The following is a 19,095-nucleotide window of genomic DNA, read 5'->3' as shown; positions in this document are numbered from 1 at the left end:
TTTTTTTTTTTTCATTTTTACTTGACTCTCCCAATCAATTTGGAGAGTTAACTGTAAGAAAATGTTCCTCTTTTTCATTTAATTCTTTTTTTCCTACATAAATAGAGACAAATTAAAAGATAGATTTTTCTAAAAATATATAAAGTGCAAAATAAAGTGAATTAAAAATTCAATCAAAACAAGGAAAATTTATTTATATAGCACATTTCAGTACCACGCAGTTCAAAGTGCTGTAGATAAAAAAAAAGGAAAAACAATAAGAAAACACAGAAAACTACATTGCTGTGGCATAGAGTTAATTACATTACATTAAATTAAAGTAATTAAAGACAATTAAAATCAAAGCTTAAAATAATAAGTATAAAAGATAAATGATATTATTGAAAGCAAAATGAAAATAATTTTGACTACAAACTGATATTAATCACGTTTCTATAAAACAGTCAAAGGGCACTCTCAACAAATATGTTTTAGCCTTTCTTTTCTTCTTTTTTTCTCAGTGTCCTGTCTGGCAATGTGGCAATAAGAATAATTGAGAGAGCCCAACATATTTTACTTTCACAAGTGGAGCAGTACAGCTATCGCCATAGTGTTCCGCTTGATTTATGCATATAAATAGCTTTATCATAATTATGCAGGGAGTTTTACAGATTATATGGACACTGCAATGTAAGTAGAACAGGAAAGGAAAAACAGGGAAAAAAGGAGAAAAGATGAAAGAAAGAGAAGATAAAAGGGAGATAATGATAAAACATCTTCAGTTTGCTTCACCACCTGCAAAGAGATGTAAAAAGAACAGCACAACCAACGGATATAGTATAAGAGATACAATAAAGTAACGCCTTTATACTATCGCTGAAGTATAGGTAGTATTATTCAATCTGACTGTGGTAGCTGAAGATAAGAATATGGGCTTTCTGTAAGGAAGTGAATCTCTTAGTACCTGGAACCACCTGTATGTTTTAACGTTCATTTAGGTGATGAAGTCTTTATGTACCCCTGAAATTCCACCACTATACACATTATGAGCCTTTAAATTTCCAAAAGTGGCAATCAACAGGAGAAGATTAACACGTTTTAAAAATTGGGTTATTTTTTCCTACTTACTTGGACGCCTGAACGAGACAGAAATGTCAGGTGGCCTTCAGCAGAGCCACCACCACCACATGTCCCTGAAGTTCCTTTAGCGGAGAGCGGCCATTTATGGCCCAGTCTGGAGCAGGTTGGCAGATCCTGGAGGAATTCTTATCAGCTCCAACCAAAGGAGTGGTTTGGGAAACCCACAGCAGAGCTGGCACGGCTGCGCTCAGCCACAGCACCAGCAGAGAGCGCATTGTGTCCCCCTGCCAACCGCAATCTACATGAGAAGGCAGATATGGTCAGTTTACACTTGAACACTGTCACCCCCCACATCAGCTATAAAGAAGTAAATGCACATTTTATCAGCAAAGATTTAACAGGTAGGACAAATTTAACATGATTAGTGATACTGGGATTATAAAGGTGTTGTGAATTATGCGTTATTTGGTAATTAAACAGACAAAGGGTGCAGTGTGGAGAATCATGGCCCCTTTTATACCCCTGGAAAAAACATTCAGTCTGGTCCAAAAATAATTAATGAATAACTTGTTGTTGTTTCTGCCCACTTGAGTGAGATAATTACAAAAAAGCAGAGTTTTTTTTTAATCCACAGATAAAAGAAAGAGGAATTTCAGATCAACATGCTATTGATCACAGTCTGTATGGTCACCTCTTCACACACGATAAGCATTTACTTCATTATCAGCAAATATTTTACTGGATATAAAGTTTTATAAGCAACTTTTACTTAGATTTACTCACATATATATTTATGTTTTTATATCTTTCAATCGTGAAGCTATTCACCTTAAAGGCTCTGTGTTTAAAAAATAATTATGCCAGTACAGCTAGTGTGAAAGTTTGTCCAAAAAAGAAAAAAAAATAATTTTTTGCTCTTTCTTTCTTTAGCTTGAAATAATGTAAGCAAATGAAAAACTAAAGTTTAAAGTAAGATTTGAAACCAAAAGATGGATATTTATATGAGCAGTGCAAAGAACAGCAATTAAATGGTTTTAGGAGGAAGGGGAAGGCTTACCGCTGCCCAGTGTGTCCTGTGACTCAGACTGGCACACTGTGAACCCCTGAGGTTTTTAAGGGCTCTGCTGTTTACTGAGCACTTCCCCCAATTTAAACAGTGACCGACTTCTGGTGCCAAAGAATTTCAGATACAAAGCATGCACTGATGATGTTGCATTGTATAAAAAGGCTCAGGTTTTGTTGGGTCTGGTTTGAATAAATAATGTTTTTCCAATATTATATTTAAACAGTATTGTTCTTAGTGTTTTTTTTTTTTTTTAGAGAGAATAATGAACTAAAGTTGTATTGATGGCAGATAGTTAGATGTTAAATGGTAAACAACGGTAGAATAATTTTTCTGCTAAACTTTGTGGAACGTTTTTCGAGGGAGATAACTGAAATAGGATGATTTTACTTTTGGGTGACAGAAGAGATGCACCACTGGTTCTTAGCAGCCATGCTTGCTCACACTGCTGTATTTACAATGATGAAAAATTAAGTTGTAACAGTTCTGAAAATCCTTAGTTATATTTCTCTTTGAAATCACTGTTTCTAAGATCTATTATACCTTTACTACTAAAACCTAAATAAGTTATCTGCAAAATTAATCTTTTATGTTAATTCCCTTAGATTAGTTCTGGATACTTAAGCTGCTTTAGAACATATGTGTTGTTTTTCACCCAATTAAAGGTTGAGATATCTTAGAAAACAATGTCTTAATTTTGAATCAGACTCTCACTGCCGCCCTGAGGTATTAGTTTGTAAAACGATCAGTTCTAGTTTCTCTAGAACTACATTTCTAGTTTGCTAACAATGTTAGTTCTGGTATACTCTCTTTCTAGGTGATCACACAAGCATCTCTAAAAGCAGATGTTTAAACTTTTGTTACTGAGCAGTACAACTAACAACTACTTATAACTCTTGTCAAACTTTATGGCAAAATGAAATGATTGTGTCATCCCCCTACCTGCAGGGTAAATATCCAATCTGGCACAATAATAGCTCAAAGTCCATGTTGGGTAAAAACAAGTGCTTCATCCAAAAGATGGTATAACAGTGTGTCACAGTTTAGGTCCCTTCATAGAAGAAGAATGCTGGCAATGCAAACATGACCAGGGATCAGCTAGATGAACTTTTGCTTTTCTGCTGGAGCTTTACCCGTCAGGCCACTAAATATTAAAAATGTATTTATTATTTCATGCAAACTATTCTCCTCAGCTTTGATGCAAACAATCTTTTACTTTGTGCACACTATGTAATGTTCTATGTAGGGCTACAACTAAAGATTATTTAGCAAATCAATTAATCTGTTGATTTTTTGATTAATCAATTAATAATCGGACAGCAAAAGGTTCCTTAGAGATGATTTTTTTTTTACAAATTTAATCCAGGGGAAATAAAAACTTTTCTACTCGAGGAGTTCAGGATAGAGCATATTGATAGAAGAAAATGTGTTTTTTTATTTTTATCTTAAATGGAAAATATTTATATAATCAATGCTATAAGTGGGTTCTTCTGTCAGCTAAAGACATGTTTAAAGGTCTCTATACTCCATTAAATGATTAACCGATTACTAACTTAGTTGCTATTCAAATAATCGATTGATCACGATTATACAGAATTGTTTTAGCCCTAGTTCTATGCATTGTTTGATTTAACAAAACATTACAAATGCAACAGAAAACAGTTATGGTATAAAATTATTAGTTTCATACATAAAATAAGTAAGATTATAAACCTGTTCAATGTATTACTATGGTAATACAATATCGTAATACAGCATATCTGTAGATATGCTGCTAGTAGTTTTCTAACTGAAAAACTTTATTCATTCATTTAAAAATTACTTTGAAAGCACAAAAAATAACTCTCAGCAGGGCTGGGCAACATGGCTTGAAAATCTAATCTCTGATTTTTTCCTGCAAAAATTATTTTTTTCCCCAAATTAACTTCCAAAATAAGAAGGCCATATATTATTGTCAAAAACAAGTTTTGATTTCATCCTCTGTGGGAGGTGACCTTCATTTAAAGGACCACAAAATTCAAGCTGTGCAACATGCTTTAAAAAAGAATCATGTTTCACAAAAATACAAAAAACTGTGGTATCACACAGCTATTCACACACATCTAAGAACAAAAAATGATACTGAGGTCATTTATGGAAGCTAAAGGGGTGTATTAGTTTGCAAAAACCCCAATTTTAGAAAGCATTTCCAAATTCAACTGATTTTATTGATGAATAACCCATCTAATCATCTTCAGATGATTAGTTGTTTTCAGCAACAGAAATGGGACTTTAGATCGAATGGTTAAATGCCAGTTCTCTAAACATAGGAAAAGTAGTTGAAGACAACAGAAAATGAAAAAAAAATCAAAACAAGTCAGGAGGCATTTTAGCTCAAACTTTTGAATTAGTTTAGGCATTTTACAAAAGATTAGATGCTTAAATCAAATTTAGTCTGACACATATATTCCTGTAAACTAAAGGACATTTTATTTTGTTATGGATTAGAATGGTTTAAACTGGGTTAAATTCACTTTATTTGTTGTTTTTAATAGTTTAACATTTACACAAATCCTTGCACAGAACTATATGAAACCAAAATCGACAAAATGTGCAGAAATATCAGATCAATTAAATGATTTCAATGTTTTTAGTATGCTGCCAGGAAACAGTCATTAGAACTTATGTTACCCGGGATCTGCAGCATGTTTATCTACTTACATTATATCCAGTCAGGCTAAATGTAATGTTTTATTCCTTATATAAAACAGAGCCAATGAAAAACTCTGAAGTGTGACAATTGACCTTCAAAACAAGCAGCGATTTATCCAGGCGAGGTGCAAATGTTCTTTTACAAATCACTCAAATCTACATAGTGCATTTAACGAGCTACATAGTGCTCCTCACTCGTTCAGGCTACCTCAACATGCCAGCATAACAGCAAGAATGACCAGAGCATCAATCTTGGCTGATCAAACATCATGTGCGCTGGGCAACGTTTAAAACCAGTGTCTTGACGTTTTTATGCTTCAGGTACAGTTTAAACTCAGAATCAGGAAATATCCATTCGAAATAAAAGCTGATGACTAGGATCAAGACAACACTCCCATCAGTTCTTCTTCATCATTATCCCCAACTCCTTCTGTAGGGCTGTTACATGTGGCCATGAGCCCCAGGCTCAGCTCCGCCAGCTCCTCGCAGCTCATGTCAGTTGTGACCATGATCTTAGTCTCCAAGCGGTTGCACAAAGTCCTATATGAGGGTAGAGGGTAGCCGATCTCTCTAAGGTACTCGTAGCCTTTGGTTCCAACAGCGCAGCGAATCTTTCGGGCTTTCATGATCGTCTCTGGTGACCAGACCGCTCGACGGGAGCGCTTTGTGAGGGACAGGGCTCGGACCTGATCTTCGTACAGAAAGTTCTGCAGACCCTTCTCTATCCGATCCAGCCGATACAGACGCTTCTTCATTTCTTCTGCCTGTGAAAGATAGCAGAAAGTTATTTATCAATCATTAATATAAATCAACAAAAAGACACCATAAAAAACAGCCATATTACCTCCCTTTGTAGTCTTGCAGTGTGTTGCATCTCCTGCTCCAGCTTTTTCTTAAGAAGCTGACACTGCATGCAGGGGTGATGGTCTTCAGATGCTCGTTCTCCATCCTCCTCTTCAAGTCCAGACAGGGGGTTGCGTCTGGCATAGCCATGATCCCCAAAGTTTAGATCCTTTTCCACTACAAGACAAGAAAACCTTCCAGTAAATCAGAAGTTCTGTAATCCAGCATATTTCATATAGTTCAGAAATGTTTAATCTTAAACACAGTTCAGTGAGAGAAATACCTGGGTCAGGTTTCAGGGGTAGCAAGATATATGGGGAGGTGATAGCAGGGAAAGGAGGGTCCCCCACATTGAACAGAGTGGGAATGGCATTGGGCTTCAGCTTTTTACCACCAGCTGGAGATCTGGCAATTTCTTCAAACTGGCTTTCCTCAAAGTGGTCCTTATAGAAAAACAATAAAAAAAAACAAAAAAAAAACAACAACATAAAAATGAAACATGCCGGGCTTTAATTTTCATTATGTACTATCAAAAGCTATTTTAGAAGCATTTATTTTGTTATTTTAGAGCTTTATGAATAATTGAATTCCAGGAACTTTAGAAGCTGTAAAACTGGATATTACCTGGCAGAGTCTAGAATGGGGAGTGGGCTCGAAGTCACGTCGGCAGTTCACCACCCATTTCTTTTTCCGCACTGGGTCTTTAGGGAATCTGAACAGCTGTTTGCCTATGCTGGTAGAATTGGAACAGTTTGGAGCCGAGCAGCCTCCCATTACATACAGTGAAAAAAACCAAACAAAACAAACCAAACGTTGTAAGCGGTGACTTGGCTCAGCTTGGGTTTCTTTAAACCATGATTTCTGGTCCGCTGCTTTTAGGAGGTTAAAACAACACAAAGATACTTTTAGAGTAAATTATGACTTGTAAAAATGATTAAACCCGACGAACCGTTAGCACAAATGTATCGTAAGACATTTTTAAAACACTTTATTTTGGGTGAAATCTTGAGGAGTTTGTTTGAGCCAAAATGGCGACCGGTCCCTCGACATATAACTCCCGTGACGTTGTTTTAGCGCGGGCCATAGAAAATGCCTTACTAATTTTTTTTTATTAAAAATAAAAATATATACAGAATTAATATGGAATGCAAATCTGATACAATAGATTTTGAGGCGAGCTTTTTTACTAAATTCCCGGATGTTTTCTTTTAGAATTGTGCATTTATTTTGACATTTACAGTCAGGCGCTATATTTCAACCACTAAGACTTTTTTTCTGTCAAAAGCCAGGGAAACATGCTGATATGTTTACGGCTGAGATGATGCTAGCTCAGGACTCCTGAGCAGAACCCCGGCGAAAACGTGTATGACAGAAGTTATTTAACTACAGATCACATACGATTTATTATTTAAAACTAAACAATTTGTGAGTTAGCTTCTTGTATCGTCACAACCTCCATGTTACTTTGCGGAGGACGTGCCATCTACATAATTTAGTGCAAGCATGTCATCTTCGATCACAGTTCCTGTAATTGATGTCCAAAATAATAATTTTAAGGAGCTCTGGCCAGCGTTGGTAGTCGCCATCCAATCTTCATCTTTCATTGCGCTTGACACGGTAGGGGATGTTCTGATCTCTGGTTTGTGTTTGCTTGCTGCTCATTTGTATCTCAATGTGGGAAATAACTTGTGCATCTACAGGAACTGAGTGGTCTGGGAAACAGAAAGTCTCTGCTTGCTGAGTGAGTATGAATATTATACTCTACACATGACAATCCCAAAATTAAAAGCCATACAGATGTTTCCTTAACAGATTATTTCTCTGATTTCTGACTGATTTGTTCTAGATCTATAGAGGATAGATACAAAGCAATATGTCACGCTGCTCGCTCGCGCTCCATCCTGTCCTTGGGAATTGCTTGTTACAAAAAGTTGGACCAAAAGGTACCGCTGAAATATTATGTGATCATGCAAAAGCTTAAACTGTCCACTGGGCTTTACAGTAGCAGAATTAAGCCTTGAGTCTGTTCCATTTCTACCAGGTTACTACCACAAATCAAAATGAAAAATTAATTATTATTATTATTTTTTTTACTAATACAGTCTAACAGGTTTAAAAAAGCTAACGGGTGATTTTTTCATAAATGAGATTTTTATTAGAAAATAAACAAATAAAGGTTTTTGTCTTTTTTTTCCCATCTTCCACCTAAACTCATTTTATGCTTGTTACCAAAAAAAAAAAGATCAAATTAAAGATCAAAGAGATTTATGAGACTCACAAACATAAAGCTGTATTAGCATAAGAACCCCAGTAGGTCTGTTGCCACCAGTTTGCATGCTCGGTGACTCCATCAGATTTCTGCTACAGATAAAAATTTCCAGCTGTGGGGTTAATTGTTTTTCTCTGCCAGCCTGCAGACTCGTACCTGGTCCAGGTGTACAACCTCACCTTGCTGTGTTCAGAGGAGTACATAATAGAGCCCCAGTCAGTCCAGTTCCTGGTTCAGCACGGATTTGACTTCAACAAGCAATACAGCAATGGAATCCCATATTGCAAGGGCAACAATAAGGTGACGATGCCGGCACGCTGCTGTCTCTTTCCTTCACCGAACTGCAGTTTGGCTCTAATCAGCAGCTTCTAGATCGCCACGTCCTATCAGATGTAGATCAATTTCCTGTAAAGCTTCTGTTGTGTCATTTTTTATCTGTCAGGGCAATGCGGATGACCATGGGGTCCACATCAGAACTTTGTTTACTGAGCTGCTGCGTGCCAGGAAGCCCCTGGTGCTTCACAACGGCCTCATCGACATGGCATTCCTTTACCAGGTACAAACACTCAGGTGGTGTGTCCAAAAAAAACCCCAAAGACGTTCAGAGCCAGGAGGAAGGTTTTAACCCCTTATTCACTCTCTGACACGTTGCAGGAACCAGAACAACAGTTTTAACATCCACTAAACAATCAGCCAGAATCTCAGGCAGTTTAGATTTAGTAACTTATGATTGTTTATTTTAGATGCAAGCTGCATTTAGCTTTAAATGTTTATTTATTTCTTGACATTATTTGTTATCAGAAGTTTAGGGATGTGTATAAAAACAGTTCTATATGTATAAATGTTTTCTTTTAAAGCAAACCTTTTAGCAGGGTTTTCATACGTCCATTTGACTGAATACTTGATGCAGTGTGTAGCCTTTTTTTTGTGTTTTTTGTCTAAATTAGATGACTTTATGATTCAGTTTTGCCAGATCACAGTTTAGTTTAGTGGAATTTACTTTAGCTTAATCAAAAACTGATTGGCTGTGATCGGGATCTGTGGTATAAATCCTGATTGGAGCATCCTTAATTTACTCTCTGTGGGGATTTTATAAACTTGCCCATCATCGTTGTGAATTTAGCTTTTGGTCATCTCACATCCTTACAGTTTGTCAAAACAGGTTTCTAATTCTTTCTTGAAATGTTTTTTTTTTTTGTTTTGTTTTTTTGAAGAGTTTTTATGCTCACCTCCCTGAGCGGCTGGTCACCTTCACAGCCGACCTGTCTGAGATGTTTCCTGCTGGCATTTACGACACCAAATATGTGACTGAATTTGAGCTCCGGCTGACTGCCTCCTATCTGGAGTATGCTTATAAGAAGTGGTAAGCCCAAGGTTATGTCATGTTTTAGCTTCAGTTTTTTTATTTGTTGGGCAGTTTGTGGATTTGAAACGATTGGACATAGGTCTAAGCATCAAGTCTGCTCTCAATAAAAACTACTTTGCAGATCTCCTTTGCAGAATGCTACTATGATCATATCTGTGTTAAAGATAAAGTTAAAAGTTGACCCAAAGAACATTGGTATTCCATTATAACTGTATTTTCTTTTCTCTTATATTGTCAGTAAACTGGAAAACAGCCGCGGCATCACTTCAGGTTCTCCTGGACCTCATATGCATTTAGAATTTTGTCAGTATGCGGGTCACCTGTCCACATACATCGACTACAGAGAGTGTCCAGCTGTAGCTTCCATAGAGGGACAGACGGACATCTGTCAGCGCTTTTCAGTAAGTTTAACTGACTTTCAGCAATCTTAGAAAATGTTTTAGGCTTACTTTGTCCAACTTCTAACATCGGAACAGGCCTGCTTACATGAATCCTTACAAGTTTCTAACTATTATATTGGAATTTTATACGATTACATAAATGTAATGGTGAAAAGGTAGGAAAATGATGCATGGCTTTAATAAAGCCAGATCAGCCACATTCACCCCTAAATGAAAATCACTGGAACAACTTGCTGTTAAAAGAAATAAACTCGAGTTGTATTATTATTATTAGAAGGGCCTATTCAAAGCCATGCAAACATAAAAAGGAAGTTTTTCTGGTCAGATGGAACCAGATGGCAGTAAAACAATGCGTGTTGTGAAATCGGAACACCGCACAAACTCTAGAACATGGTGTTAGCAGAGTCATGCTGTGGGGTTGCTTTTCTTCAATAAGAACAGACTTATTGAAACTGTAATTCTGTAGGAAAACAAGTTAGAGGCCATAAAAAAACCCCAAAAACTCAAGACTGAGCCAGTGGTTCACCTCTGAGCAGGATAAAAACAAGCAAGCAATGTATGAAGGGATCAGCTAGATCTGAGCATCTTCATTTGTTTGAGTGGAGCGATTAAAGGTATAGTGGAGGATTTTCACAAATTTTTGAAAAGACCCGCCCTCTCCACTTTAAAAAAGAAAAATGCAATCGCACAACCCTGTACCTGCTCTCGAGAGGACACCTATGAAACATGTGCGAGAGCATGCATGATACCATTTCTCCTCGTTTTATTAGCAGTGATGTGAAATGGATCTCTCCAAATAGCTTGCCAAACGTTACCTGTCGTGTAAAAACTTCGCCACCAAGGCATCAGACGCAAGCCCGGCCTGTGCTTTCAGTGTAAGCCATTGCATGAAAGAATCTCCCAAAAATACTCTGGTCTTGTTTCTCTCTTCTGAGATTTTTCTCTTCTTCTCATACACCTCGTAGATACTTTTTCTCTTACAACCCTCGGCTATTGTCAAAGAAGCACTGGGAATCCACCGGGAAAAAGAACATTCTCCACTATACCTTTGAAGTTCTGACAAATTCCAGTTGAGAATCTTTGATGAAACCTGTTAAAATGCTCCCAGTCTAATCTGAAACTTATTAAGCATAACGCTTCAGTTTGTGGATTAGCAGAATGGTAAGGAGATACTCTGAATCCCAGTAAAACAAAATTGACCAAATATGGGGTTGTATGACGACTATTTAAATGTGTAGGGGTGTTCATCCTTTTTCAAAACACAATATATTATTGCATTCATGTGCAATTTTTAAGTAATTTTTTCCACTTGTGTTCATGAGTCGGTTAAAAAAAATAGGTCTTTAAATTGTTTGATTTTATCTTTTAGTTCTTAATAATTCATATCTTTCATTCCTTTACCTAAATGTTCATCTTTTTCCATAATTAAATAAAACAATCCTCAAATCTCATCAGCTTGTATGTTCACTGGGTCGTTCCCTATAGGTTGAATAACTGCCCCATCCTTCTGTTTTTTTTTTTTCCTCCCTACAGGCTTTCGGCTGGTGTCCAAATGGCACCAAGTGTTCGTTTTCTCATGACACAGACCTGATCATCCTGCAGGATGAGAAATGCAAAGAAGACAAAAAGAAAAAGCGGAAGAGGCAGAGAGAGAAAAAAGGTTTAGGTACAGCAGAGGACAGCTCCATCTTTGATGGTGCACCACAGAATAAAATACCCAACATGGAAGTTGATAAGGAAGAAGGAGGAAGTGACCAACAGGAGGCAGATGAGAAATCCTGCTCTGACGGAGTCCCTCAAATAGACCCTGATGGAAACTCTCATCAAACAGACGAAGGGCAGAATAGGAAAATCGAAAACGATGAAGGCAGAATGAGCGAAGATAAGACAAAAAGCAGAGACTGCTCTGAGGTTACTGGGGACCATTCAGTAGAGTCTAATGCTCAGAAGAAGGCGGATGCAGGATCACATCGAGCAGGGTTTGATGCCTTTATGACGGGGTATATCTTTGCCTACTCGCACATCCTCAGCAAGAATGAGGAAGCTGGGGTGGGAGGAGTCGAGATGGAGTCGGAGCCGACCTGGCTACCCGCATGTATCAATAAGATCTATCTCAGTGGCAAAGCTGCTCCTCTTAATGTGGTGAAAAGCACCTTTTCCAAATCTTCTAAGGCTCACATTCAGAAGATGGAGATGGTTTGGGGGAGGAAGTTGTAATAGTTTTTTTTTTTTTTTAACATCATGTCTGTCATTTTATCTTACATAAGATCATTTAATAGTTCTATTTTTATTTGAGCAGCTGTTTCTTGGAGACTATTATTGACCTAACCCAAATTGAGCCAGGTTCAGTTATATAATCAATTTATGTAAATGGTGAATACAATTGACATTTTTTCATCCATTACCCTTGTCTTTAAGCAGGGAAATTAGATAAAAGTGTGCAATTATGTGATGGCTGTTAAGATCATATTTTATTTTATTCTCGCTCCAAAAAAAAACAACTATTTCAGACAGAACATGGTCTCATCAAAAGATATATTCAAAATTCTGATTTGATTAGCTGACATTTCAATTGAAATAACTTTTGTATCCCTGGTTACCTAACTTTGTATTCTCATTTCTGATGGAAATTAAAAGCCTATAAACAATTATGTATGGTTGTCTCATTTCCTCTAAAAGTGTATAGCTGTCACTCGAGAAAATACTTTTTTGTTTGTTGCTTATATTGCATAAACGTGATACTCCTCTGAGAGAATTAAATAAAGAAAATGTAATGTAGTTTAATCTTACACAGCAACTGTACTCATTGCTTGTAAGCGTAACATTTCAGATGAAAATTGGGCTCAAAGGATCGAAAAGTGAAGAAAAAGCCAGGTCGCAGCCGACAGCCGTCCAGTAGGGGGCGATACATCAAAGACTGGTTTCTACTCTGCTCTCTGAGGACAAGAAGAAGAAGCCGTATTCCTGTCGGTAGGAAGGATTGTGTTGTAACACCGCCTGTTCTCGCCGTGAATGTGTTTGTATCTTTATTCATTAGAAACGGAATAATTTGATACCTATTAGCTTGTTTTTCATCGCTTACTTCGCCTAAATGAGTGACCGTTAGCCGCCGGGGTATAGCTTTTAGAAATGGCTGCGGATGATATTGACTATAATATTGTGTTTCCAGATGCTGGCACATCAGGTGAGAGCAGTTTCATCGTACAGACACACACTTTACTGTCTGTAACTCGAACTGCATCTCTGTCGGGCACGAGCGCTGCTTTTGTGTGGTCGTTGCTATAGCAGCTCACAGTTTCTGTGTTAAAGCACTGTTGTTGTTTGGGTGTCGTTTTCAGAGAGGCATTGGCAGGGGACAAAGGAGCCGGTTGTGATCCTGCTGGGATGGGCTGGCTGCAAGGACAAACACCTCTCTAAATACAGCTCTATTTACAATGATAAGGTCAGTGCCACGATACAAAAAAAAAAAAACACCTCAGATGGATTATTTAAATAGATGTTTACTTTTCTTAGAAGAAAATGTACAATAATACAAAAATAAATAATCCTCTAACAAATGAATGAGGGAAGTTTGGGTTTCCACTGCAAGATCTCCATCAATACAAAACGCTTTTAAAAACCACACTGATAGAAAAATACTTGTATTTGGGATGTTAATGTCACAACAGTCCAGCCTGCTTTACGGCACTTTAAAAATGATCATCTTGGTGAGCTTTGGCTGATTCTGGATCATCCAACCTGAGTCTGTGAACTTTATCTGAATTTTAAATGAGTCAAACTGTTTATCTGTCTTTTTTCTTGTTGGCTGTGCATATTAGGGCAGTCAAAATTACAGAAATGCTGCATTCTTCTTCTGTCAACTTAGTTTATTGCCAGTGTAGAGGTTTTAGATGTAGCTTGAAGGGCCAATTTGAACTGCCTACCATGCTGAATGATGGGATATTTTCACCTTATCCTTTTGGTGTAAACACCAGTGTTACTGATACTGACTGCATGGTTGTACTGCAGGTGCAAATATTTCGCTATGTTGGTGAAACACAGTTTTCAGTTAGATTTGACATAAATTTCTGGGTAATGGCTTTGAAATTCTTGTGAATCAACCTTATACTTGTTTTTTTTTTCCCCACTGTGTTTCAGGGGTGCGTCACCATCCGCTACACAGCTCCCCTGAAGACCGTCTTCATTTCTGAGACGTTTGGCTACAAGGAGCTGAGCAGCACTGCCCTGAAACTGTTGGAGATCCTCTATGACTACGAAGTGGAGAACAGCCCCGTCTTCTTCCACATCTTCAGTAACGGCGGCTTCATGCTCTACCGATACATCGTGGAGCTGCTGCACAGTGACAAACAGTTCAGCTCCCTTCGTGTGGTTGGAGCTGTAGTGGACAGTGCACCGGGGAGCGGGAACGTCCAAGGCGCCTTGCGTGCTCTCACAGCTACCCTGGGGCCCAAAATAAGCCCTTTTCTGAAGTACATCCTCCTGGCGCTTTTTGCAGTGAGCGTTTTCCTCCTGCGAATCGTTCTGTACCCAGTGACAAAGTTCATCCACAAAAACCACTATGACGCAGTGGGAGACAGGCCACCTGCCTGGCCTCACCTCCTCCTGTACTCCACAGCGGATCAGGTGATCAGACACAGAGACGTTGAGCTGTTTATGGAGACCGTGACAAAGAAGGGCGTCCCGGTGCACAGCTGTGATTTTACCTCCAGCGCCCACGTCTGTCATTTTCGTGATTTTCCCGAGCAATACACGAGCAAGTGTCGTGACTTCCTGGTGGCTTGCATGAAGGATTTGGAAGGACCTGAAATAAAAAAAAGACATCTAGTTCAGAGTCAATAGAACGTCTTTTAAAGAAGAAAAGTGAAGATAATAGAACTACCAGGCCTTTCTTTTAACCCTCAGTGGTTTCAAAATCTAAAGAATTGTATCATTTTCTTCTTCTGACTTCTGCTAAAATTTAATTTCATGTTGCAGTGCACTGAAGAGGAGGGTTCCACCACTGTCCGCTCTAAATCAGTTTTAACTATGTTTGAAATGGCTGGTAAGACATTCCCACAGTAGGATAACCTCAGAAAGATTTCCCCACAAACATTTAACAGAAACATGTATAAAATGAACTAACTACTATTACTGCTGCTAAATAACACATTGATCATTGCAGTCGTAATAATCATCTATAACATTTGCAGAACAATTAGAATATCAGAAAAATAGTTCTAGTTAATGAATTAAAAAAATGAAAACTATATTTGTCTTCTAGTGTATTGATGAATGAATGGGATTCAGATGTTAGTATAAAGATTAAACGGACAACAAAAGATAAACCAATAAATAAATCATCAATAAATTGATTAAAATCGCCGTTTCGGGCATAGTTGGTATAGCAGCAGTGCAGTTAGTCCCCACATGATCATCATATTTTCTAAGTTATTTTTACCAGATGGTTTAATGAAACCAGGAAGGCCTTGCCGTTCGCAAAGATTTTCAAAATATTTATGTTTATGCTTGAAAAAAGATAATTATCCACCTTCCAGCCCGTATTAATGTATTCAGACTTTTTTCTGTAAGTGAGATGAATATACCGACCTAACAAAAACCTAGAATTCTTAAACAAATACCTCTACATTCCTCTGTTCTCTTTAGCCCTGCTAAGGCATTTTTGGAGGGTTTCTCTGGTTCAAGCATAGCCCAACTCAGAGGAAGGGACAGTTGTATCTCATGTTCTGGATTTAGTGGCGGCTTTTATTCTCTGACCGCCTTGTGATTTCCCCCCAAATCCTTGAATTCTCTGTTTTTCTGCAAGTTTTCCGGCTTCTTGTTTCCCTTTTTCCTTCCACTCATTTTCTCCCAGGATGCAGTACGGTTATGAACAGGCAGCTTTTATTATGGTAACCCTCCTTGTGGATGGTGTTAATGACTTCCTGCTTAACCACTGTCAACTCAACAGCCATAAGTACTCTACTATTTGTTGTAATTGGTATTAAGAAATATTAAAAATGTCTTGAGAGAGTTGATTTTGGTTTTAAAAGCAGTAATCCATTATCGTTAAAAGAATCAGAACTAAATGCTTGAAGCATGTTTTTTTTCTATGTGTAATGAAACTGTATAGTGAATGAGATTCGTGTTTCATATAGAATTACTGAAATTAAGTTATTTGTATTCTAATTTATTGAGATAATTTAGTGGTTTTTTTGACACTCCTGTTTTGCCATGTTGATTTTCACAAAGACATAATGAATAACTCCCTGATAAAGCTGCTTAATTAAACAAGCTGAAGATGGTAGCTAGGCAACGATTACAGCAGTTCTTCCCTTATAACTTTTTTTTTTTGAACAGTTATGCAAAGAGCCAAAATTATGTATTGTAGCCTCCTTTCACCCAGCTGACCAGCAGTGTGCAGCAGCAGTCATGGGAAGTACACACAGAAAACTACTCTCTCCCATACACTTCATCTGTGGCTAAATGTTTTGGTTTTTCCTTTCTGTGCTTTTGAAGTTTTTAAAGCCTTGGTATTTCCTGGAAACGGTTACCAGCCCATGCTTTCTCAGCATACGCTGTAGCTCCTATTCTGTGGACATATATATGGGAGAGGGGTCTTCCTCTAATGTGTTTTTATACCATGTAAACATTTGAGATTAGAAGCCACAACAGTTTAGATACACTGGAACCTCTATCCTGGAGTCTTTTTGGCTAATTTAGTGCTGTGAAATGTGATGCATTGTAATTAGTGGAAAGTTTTTTTTTTGTTTTGTCTATTTATGAAATGTAATTTATGATTTATTACTAAAACAAGGGTGCTTTTGAAGGTTAATGTCACATGTTCAAGTGATTTCGTCATTAGAGGAGGTATTAACACTGCTGCCTTATGGAAGAAATTTTGTCCAAATGTATTGAAGCCAAGCTAATGAGTCAAATAAATCAATCTAGTCCATGACAAACCTTTGTGACGATGAATGTACATGAAGCACAGCTGATATGTTTGATTTTTAAACGGATGTGCCTTCAATAAACCAGAATACCCAAGTCTTCAGCATTTTTATTTCCATTTTTTGTTGCTTTTTTATGTTTAAAATTCAGCAGCAAAAAAACTAACTGCAAAAGTTGGTTAAAATATAAACAATGGTATTATTTTATGAAAGAAAAGTTTTTATAACCTGGTAAAGGTGTTTTTTCTGGTGGTGAAAAATTTTTTGCACCAAATATATTCTTGTTTGTTTATCTTAACATGTATAAACATATTTATATAATTTTTTCTATTACTTGAAATGTTAAGTAATGTTGAGTTAACTATTTAAAACTAAGCTTCAAATATTCACTGTAAAGTGTAACTAAAAATACTTTTTCTGGTGAGAAATGACTTTGAACTCCCTAAACGTATTATTGAAGCTAAAACAAATGAACTTATCATAAGCAAATAGCATCATTACTCAGCCTTTTGAAGGCTTGTCCTGTTTAAACCTTAGATTGTTGAAGTCAGAGACATGTTACATGCCTGCCAAGCTGTTTGTTTCTCCTTCCCCTCCCCCTTTTTTGTTTGTCTTCACAGGTAGTGTGGAAGTAATGAAAGCTGGCATCAATCTCCCCTGATTGGGCCATGGTTGACGAGGACCAATCAACATCTAGGGAGGCTGTATTTAAGAAGCCCAGCTGGGGAGCTGGGGTCTCTCTCTGGCTCTCGGTCTCTCTCTCCAACTGGCTCTGTTACGCTGACACACGTCTTGTTTGTTTGAAGGTTTGTGGTGGGAGATTAGTGGGCGAGGTAAGTTTGGGGTACCCTGTACATTTCATCACGCAGATGTTTTATGTTAGACACACTAGGTAAGCAGGTGGGTGCCACCCATGTAAAGTTTTGTTGGACACCTTTGTTAGATTAGATAGGCAGGGTTTTTGTTTTCTATTTTCTTTTCTGTAGAATAGATGGTAGTTAGGCCCTGTTTTGTTTTATTATTTTCTTTGATTTGGCACCACCTAACCGTCCCTTTCTCCCCCACAGTGTGTACAAGCCTTCTGGGATTTTTGTTGTTAATAAATCCCTATGTCTTTTAAAACATTCACCTGGACTCTGTCAATTTTTGTGGTTGTCGCGTTACTCCCCTCCTCCTTACAAAAGGGGGGGCTGTAACAGACAGAATAAGGAGTTTGAAAAAATATGCCTCAGAAAGAAGGCTGTTCTATGTTTGTGTCTGGTATTGAATTTTAGGAGGTTTATAGTGAATTTAAAATAAGCAATTCAACTGCATTAAAAATTAAAGGGTGTAACCTCACAGATCAAACAAGTTTAACCTAAAATCTGCATCGTGATTAATCGATTACTCCTTAATTGGAGTATAGAGACTCTAAAACAAGCCTTTAGCTGACAGAGAAACCTACCTTGAGCTGCAATTATACCAAAGTTGTAAAAATAATATGTAAACATTTTGCATTTAAAATAAAATACTTTTTGCCTGTCAATATGCTCTATCCAGAACTCCTAAAGTTTTAGTTTCACCTGGTTTAATTTCGGAAAAAGTCTTCTTTAAAGAACCTTTTACTATCTGATTATTAACTGATTAATCAACAGATTAATCCATTTTCAAAATAATCCTTAGTTGCAGCCCTATTTTAGACCAGATCTTGCCAAAGAGAACCTGGACCAAAACATTTGAAGCCATATTCTTTGAACATTTGTTCTGAAACTGGTTTATCTTAACAGTAGAAAAGTGGATGTGTTTCGGGGTAAACTGTTTACAGCATTTCAGAAAAAAAACTGTGAAGCATAGAGGTGAAAGTGTCATGGTATAACTGCTATGGTGCAGGATGACCTGACCCACTCACCATCACAGAATCTAATGAATTCTATGGAGTATCATAGAGTGTTTAAAAAAAATATTTTTTTTTATTCTGAAACAGAACTGGATCAGACAGAGGAGTGTTGCCAGACGAATATCAGTTGCCTTTTGCAGATTTTCCTACCTGAGCTGTGGATCCCTGCAGCTCCTCCAGAGTCACAATAGACCCGTTGGCTGCGTCTCTAATGACTGGTTTTGTTTTTCTGGCCAGCCAGTTTATCTTTGTAGTTATGCAGTTGTACCATACTCATCCATGTTCTTATGGACAAGGACAGAATATTCACTAAAATCTTTAATTCAGAGGATATCAGGTGCTAATACTTTTGCAACGTGTTGTACGTCTTAACAGCATCTGTTCTTTTGGAGAATATTATTGCATGTTGAGTTTTTAACTCACCCAGTTTTCTGTTTTCGTTATAGTTAGTAATGAGAGGCGAGTTTATTTGTATAGCACATTTTAGTGACCAGATTAGTCAACATTCAGTTCAAGGTTTGGGTCCGAGTCCAACACTGAGCCTGGGTCTGGGTTCTGTTGGGAGGTTTCTAGTTGTAATAATAATAATAATAATAAACTT

At 37.4% G+C, this 19,095-nt stretch overlaps 4 protein-coding genes across 4 annotated transcripts in view; 2 read left to right on the top strand and 2 right to left on the bottom strand.

Moving 5' to 3' along the window:
* The window catches only part of LOC107091680 (selenoprotein Pb-like), a 5,754-nt gene extending 3,607 nt beyond the window's left edge, over positions 1–2,147 (bottom strand). The window contains exons 1-2 of the mRNA XM_015385744.1: positions 2,117–2,147; positions 1,108–1,357 (exon numbers count right to left, since the gene is read on the bottom strand). Of these exons, the coding sequence (XP_015241230.1) occupies positions 1,108–1,334 (227 nt within the window). The 5' untranslated portion in view covers positions 1,335–1,357; positions 2,117–2,147. The remainder of the gene's footprint in view (positions 1–1,107; positions 1,358–2,116) is intronic.
* Positions 2,148–4,460: 2,313 nt separating this feature from the next.
* LOC107091678 (THAP domain-containing protein 1-like) lies at positions 4,461–6,698 on the bottom strand. Its single transcript, XM_015385743.1, has 4 exons — positions 6,281–6,698; positions 5,940–6,099; positions 5,658–5,833; positions 4,461–5,577 (listed from the first exon to the last, which is right to left on the bottom strand). Exons 1-4 carry the CDS (start codon positions 6,428–6,430, stop codon positions 5,194–5,196), a joined length of 870 nt encoding a protein of 289 aa, XP_015241229.1. The 5' UTR covers positions 6,431–6,698; the 3' UTR covers positions 4,461–5,193.
* A 237-nt stretch (positions 6,699–6,935) lies between these two features.
* toe1 (target of EGR1, member 1 (nuclear)) lies at positions 6,936–12,328 on the top strand. The gene is made up of 8 exons (XM_015385742.1): positions 6,936–7,273; positions 7,357–7,397; positions 7,503–7,599; positions 8,067–8,225; positions 8,368–8,481; positions 9,140–9,288; positions 9,530–9,692; positions 11,226–12,328. The coding sequence occupies exons 1-8, from the start codon at positions 7,160–7,162 to the stop codon at positions 11,907–11,909; spliced, it is 1,521 nt and encodes a 506-aa protein (XP_015241228.1). The 5' UTR covers positions 6,936–7,159; the 3' UTR covers positions 11,910–12,328.
* A 317-nt stretch (positions 12,329–12,645) lies between these two features.
* On the top strand, positions 12,646–15,418 carry tmem53 (transmembrane protein 53). Its single transcript, XM_015385732.1, has 3 exons — positions 12,646–12,876; positions 13,031–13,134; positions 13,830–15,418. Exons 1-3 carry the CDS (start codon positions 12,822–12,824, stop codon positions 14,529–14,531), a joined length of 861 nt encoding a protein of 286 aa, XP_015241218.1. The 5' UTR covers positions 12,646–12,821; the 3' UTR covers positions 14,532–15,418.
* Positions 15,419–19,095: the final 3,677 nt, after the last annotated feature.

The sequence above is a fragment of the Cyprinodon variegatus genome, unplaced genomic scaffold (assembly GCF_000732505.1).
Source record: "Cyprinodon variegatus isolate N-32 unplaced genomic scaffold, C_variegatus-1.0 Scaffold347, whole genome shotgun sequence".
In the NCBI taxonomy this organism is placed as follows: domain Eukaryota; kingdom Metazoa; phylum Chordata; class Actinopteri; order Cyprinodontiformes; family Cyprinodontidae; genus Cyprinodon; species Cyprinodon variegatus.
Note: the sequence above shows the minus strand (reverse complement) of the source record. Positions and strands in the feature narration are given on the sequence as shown.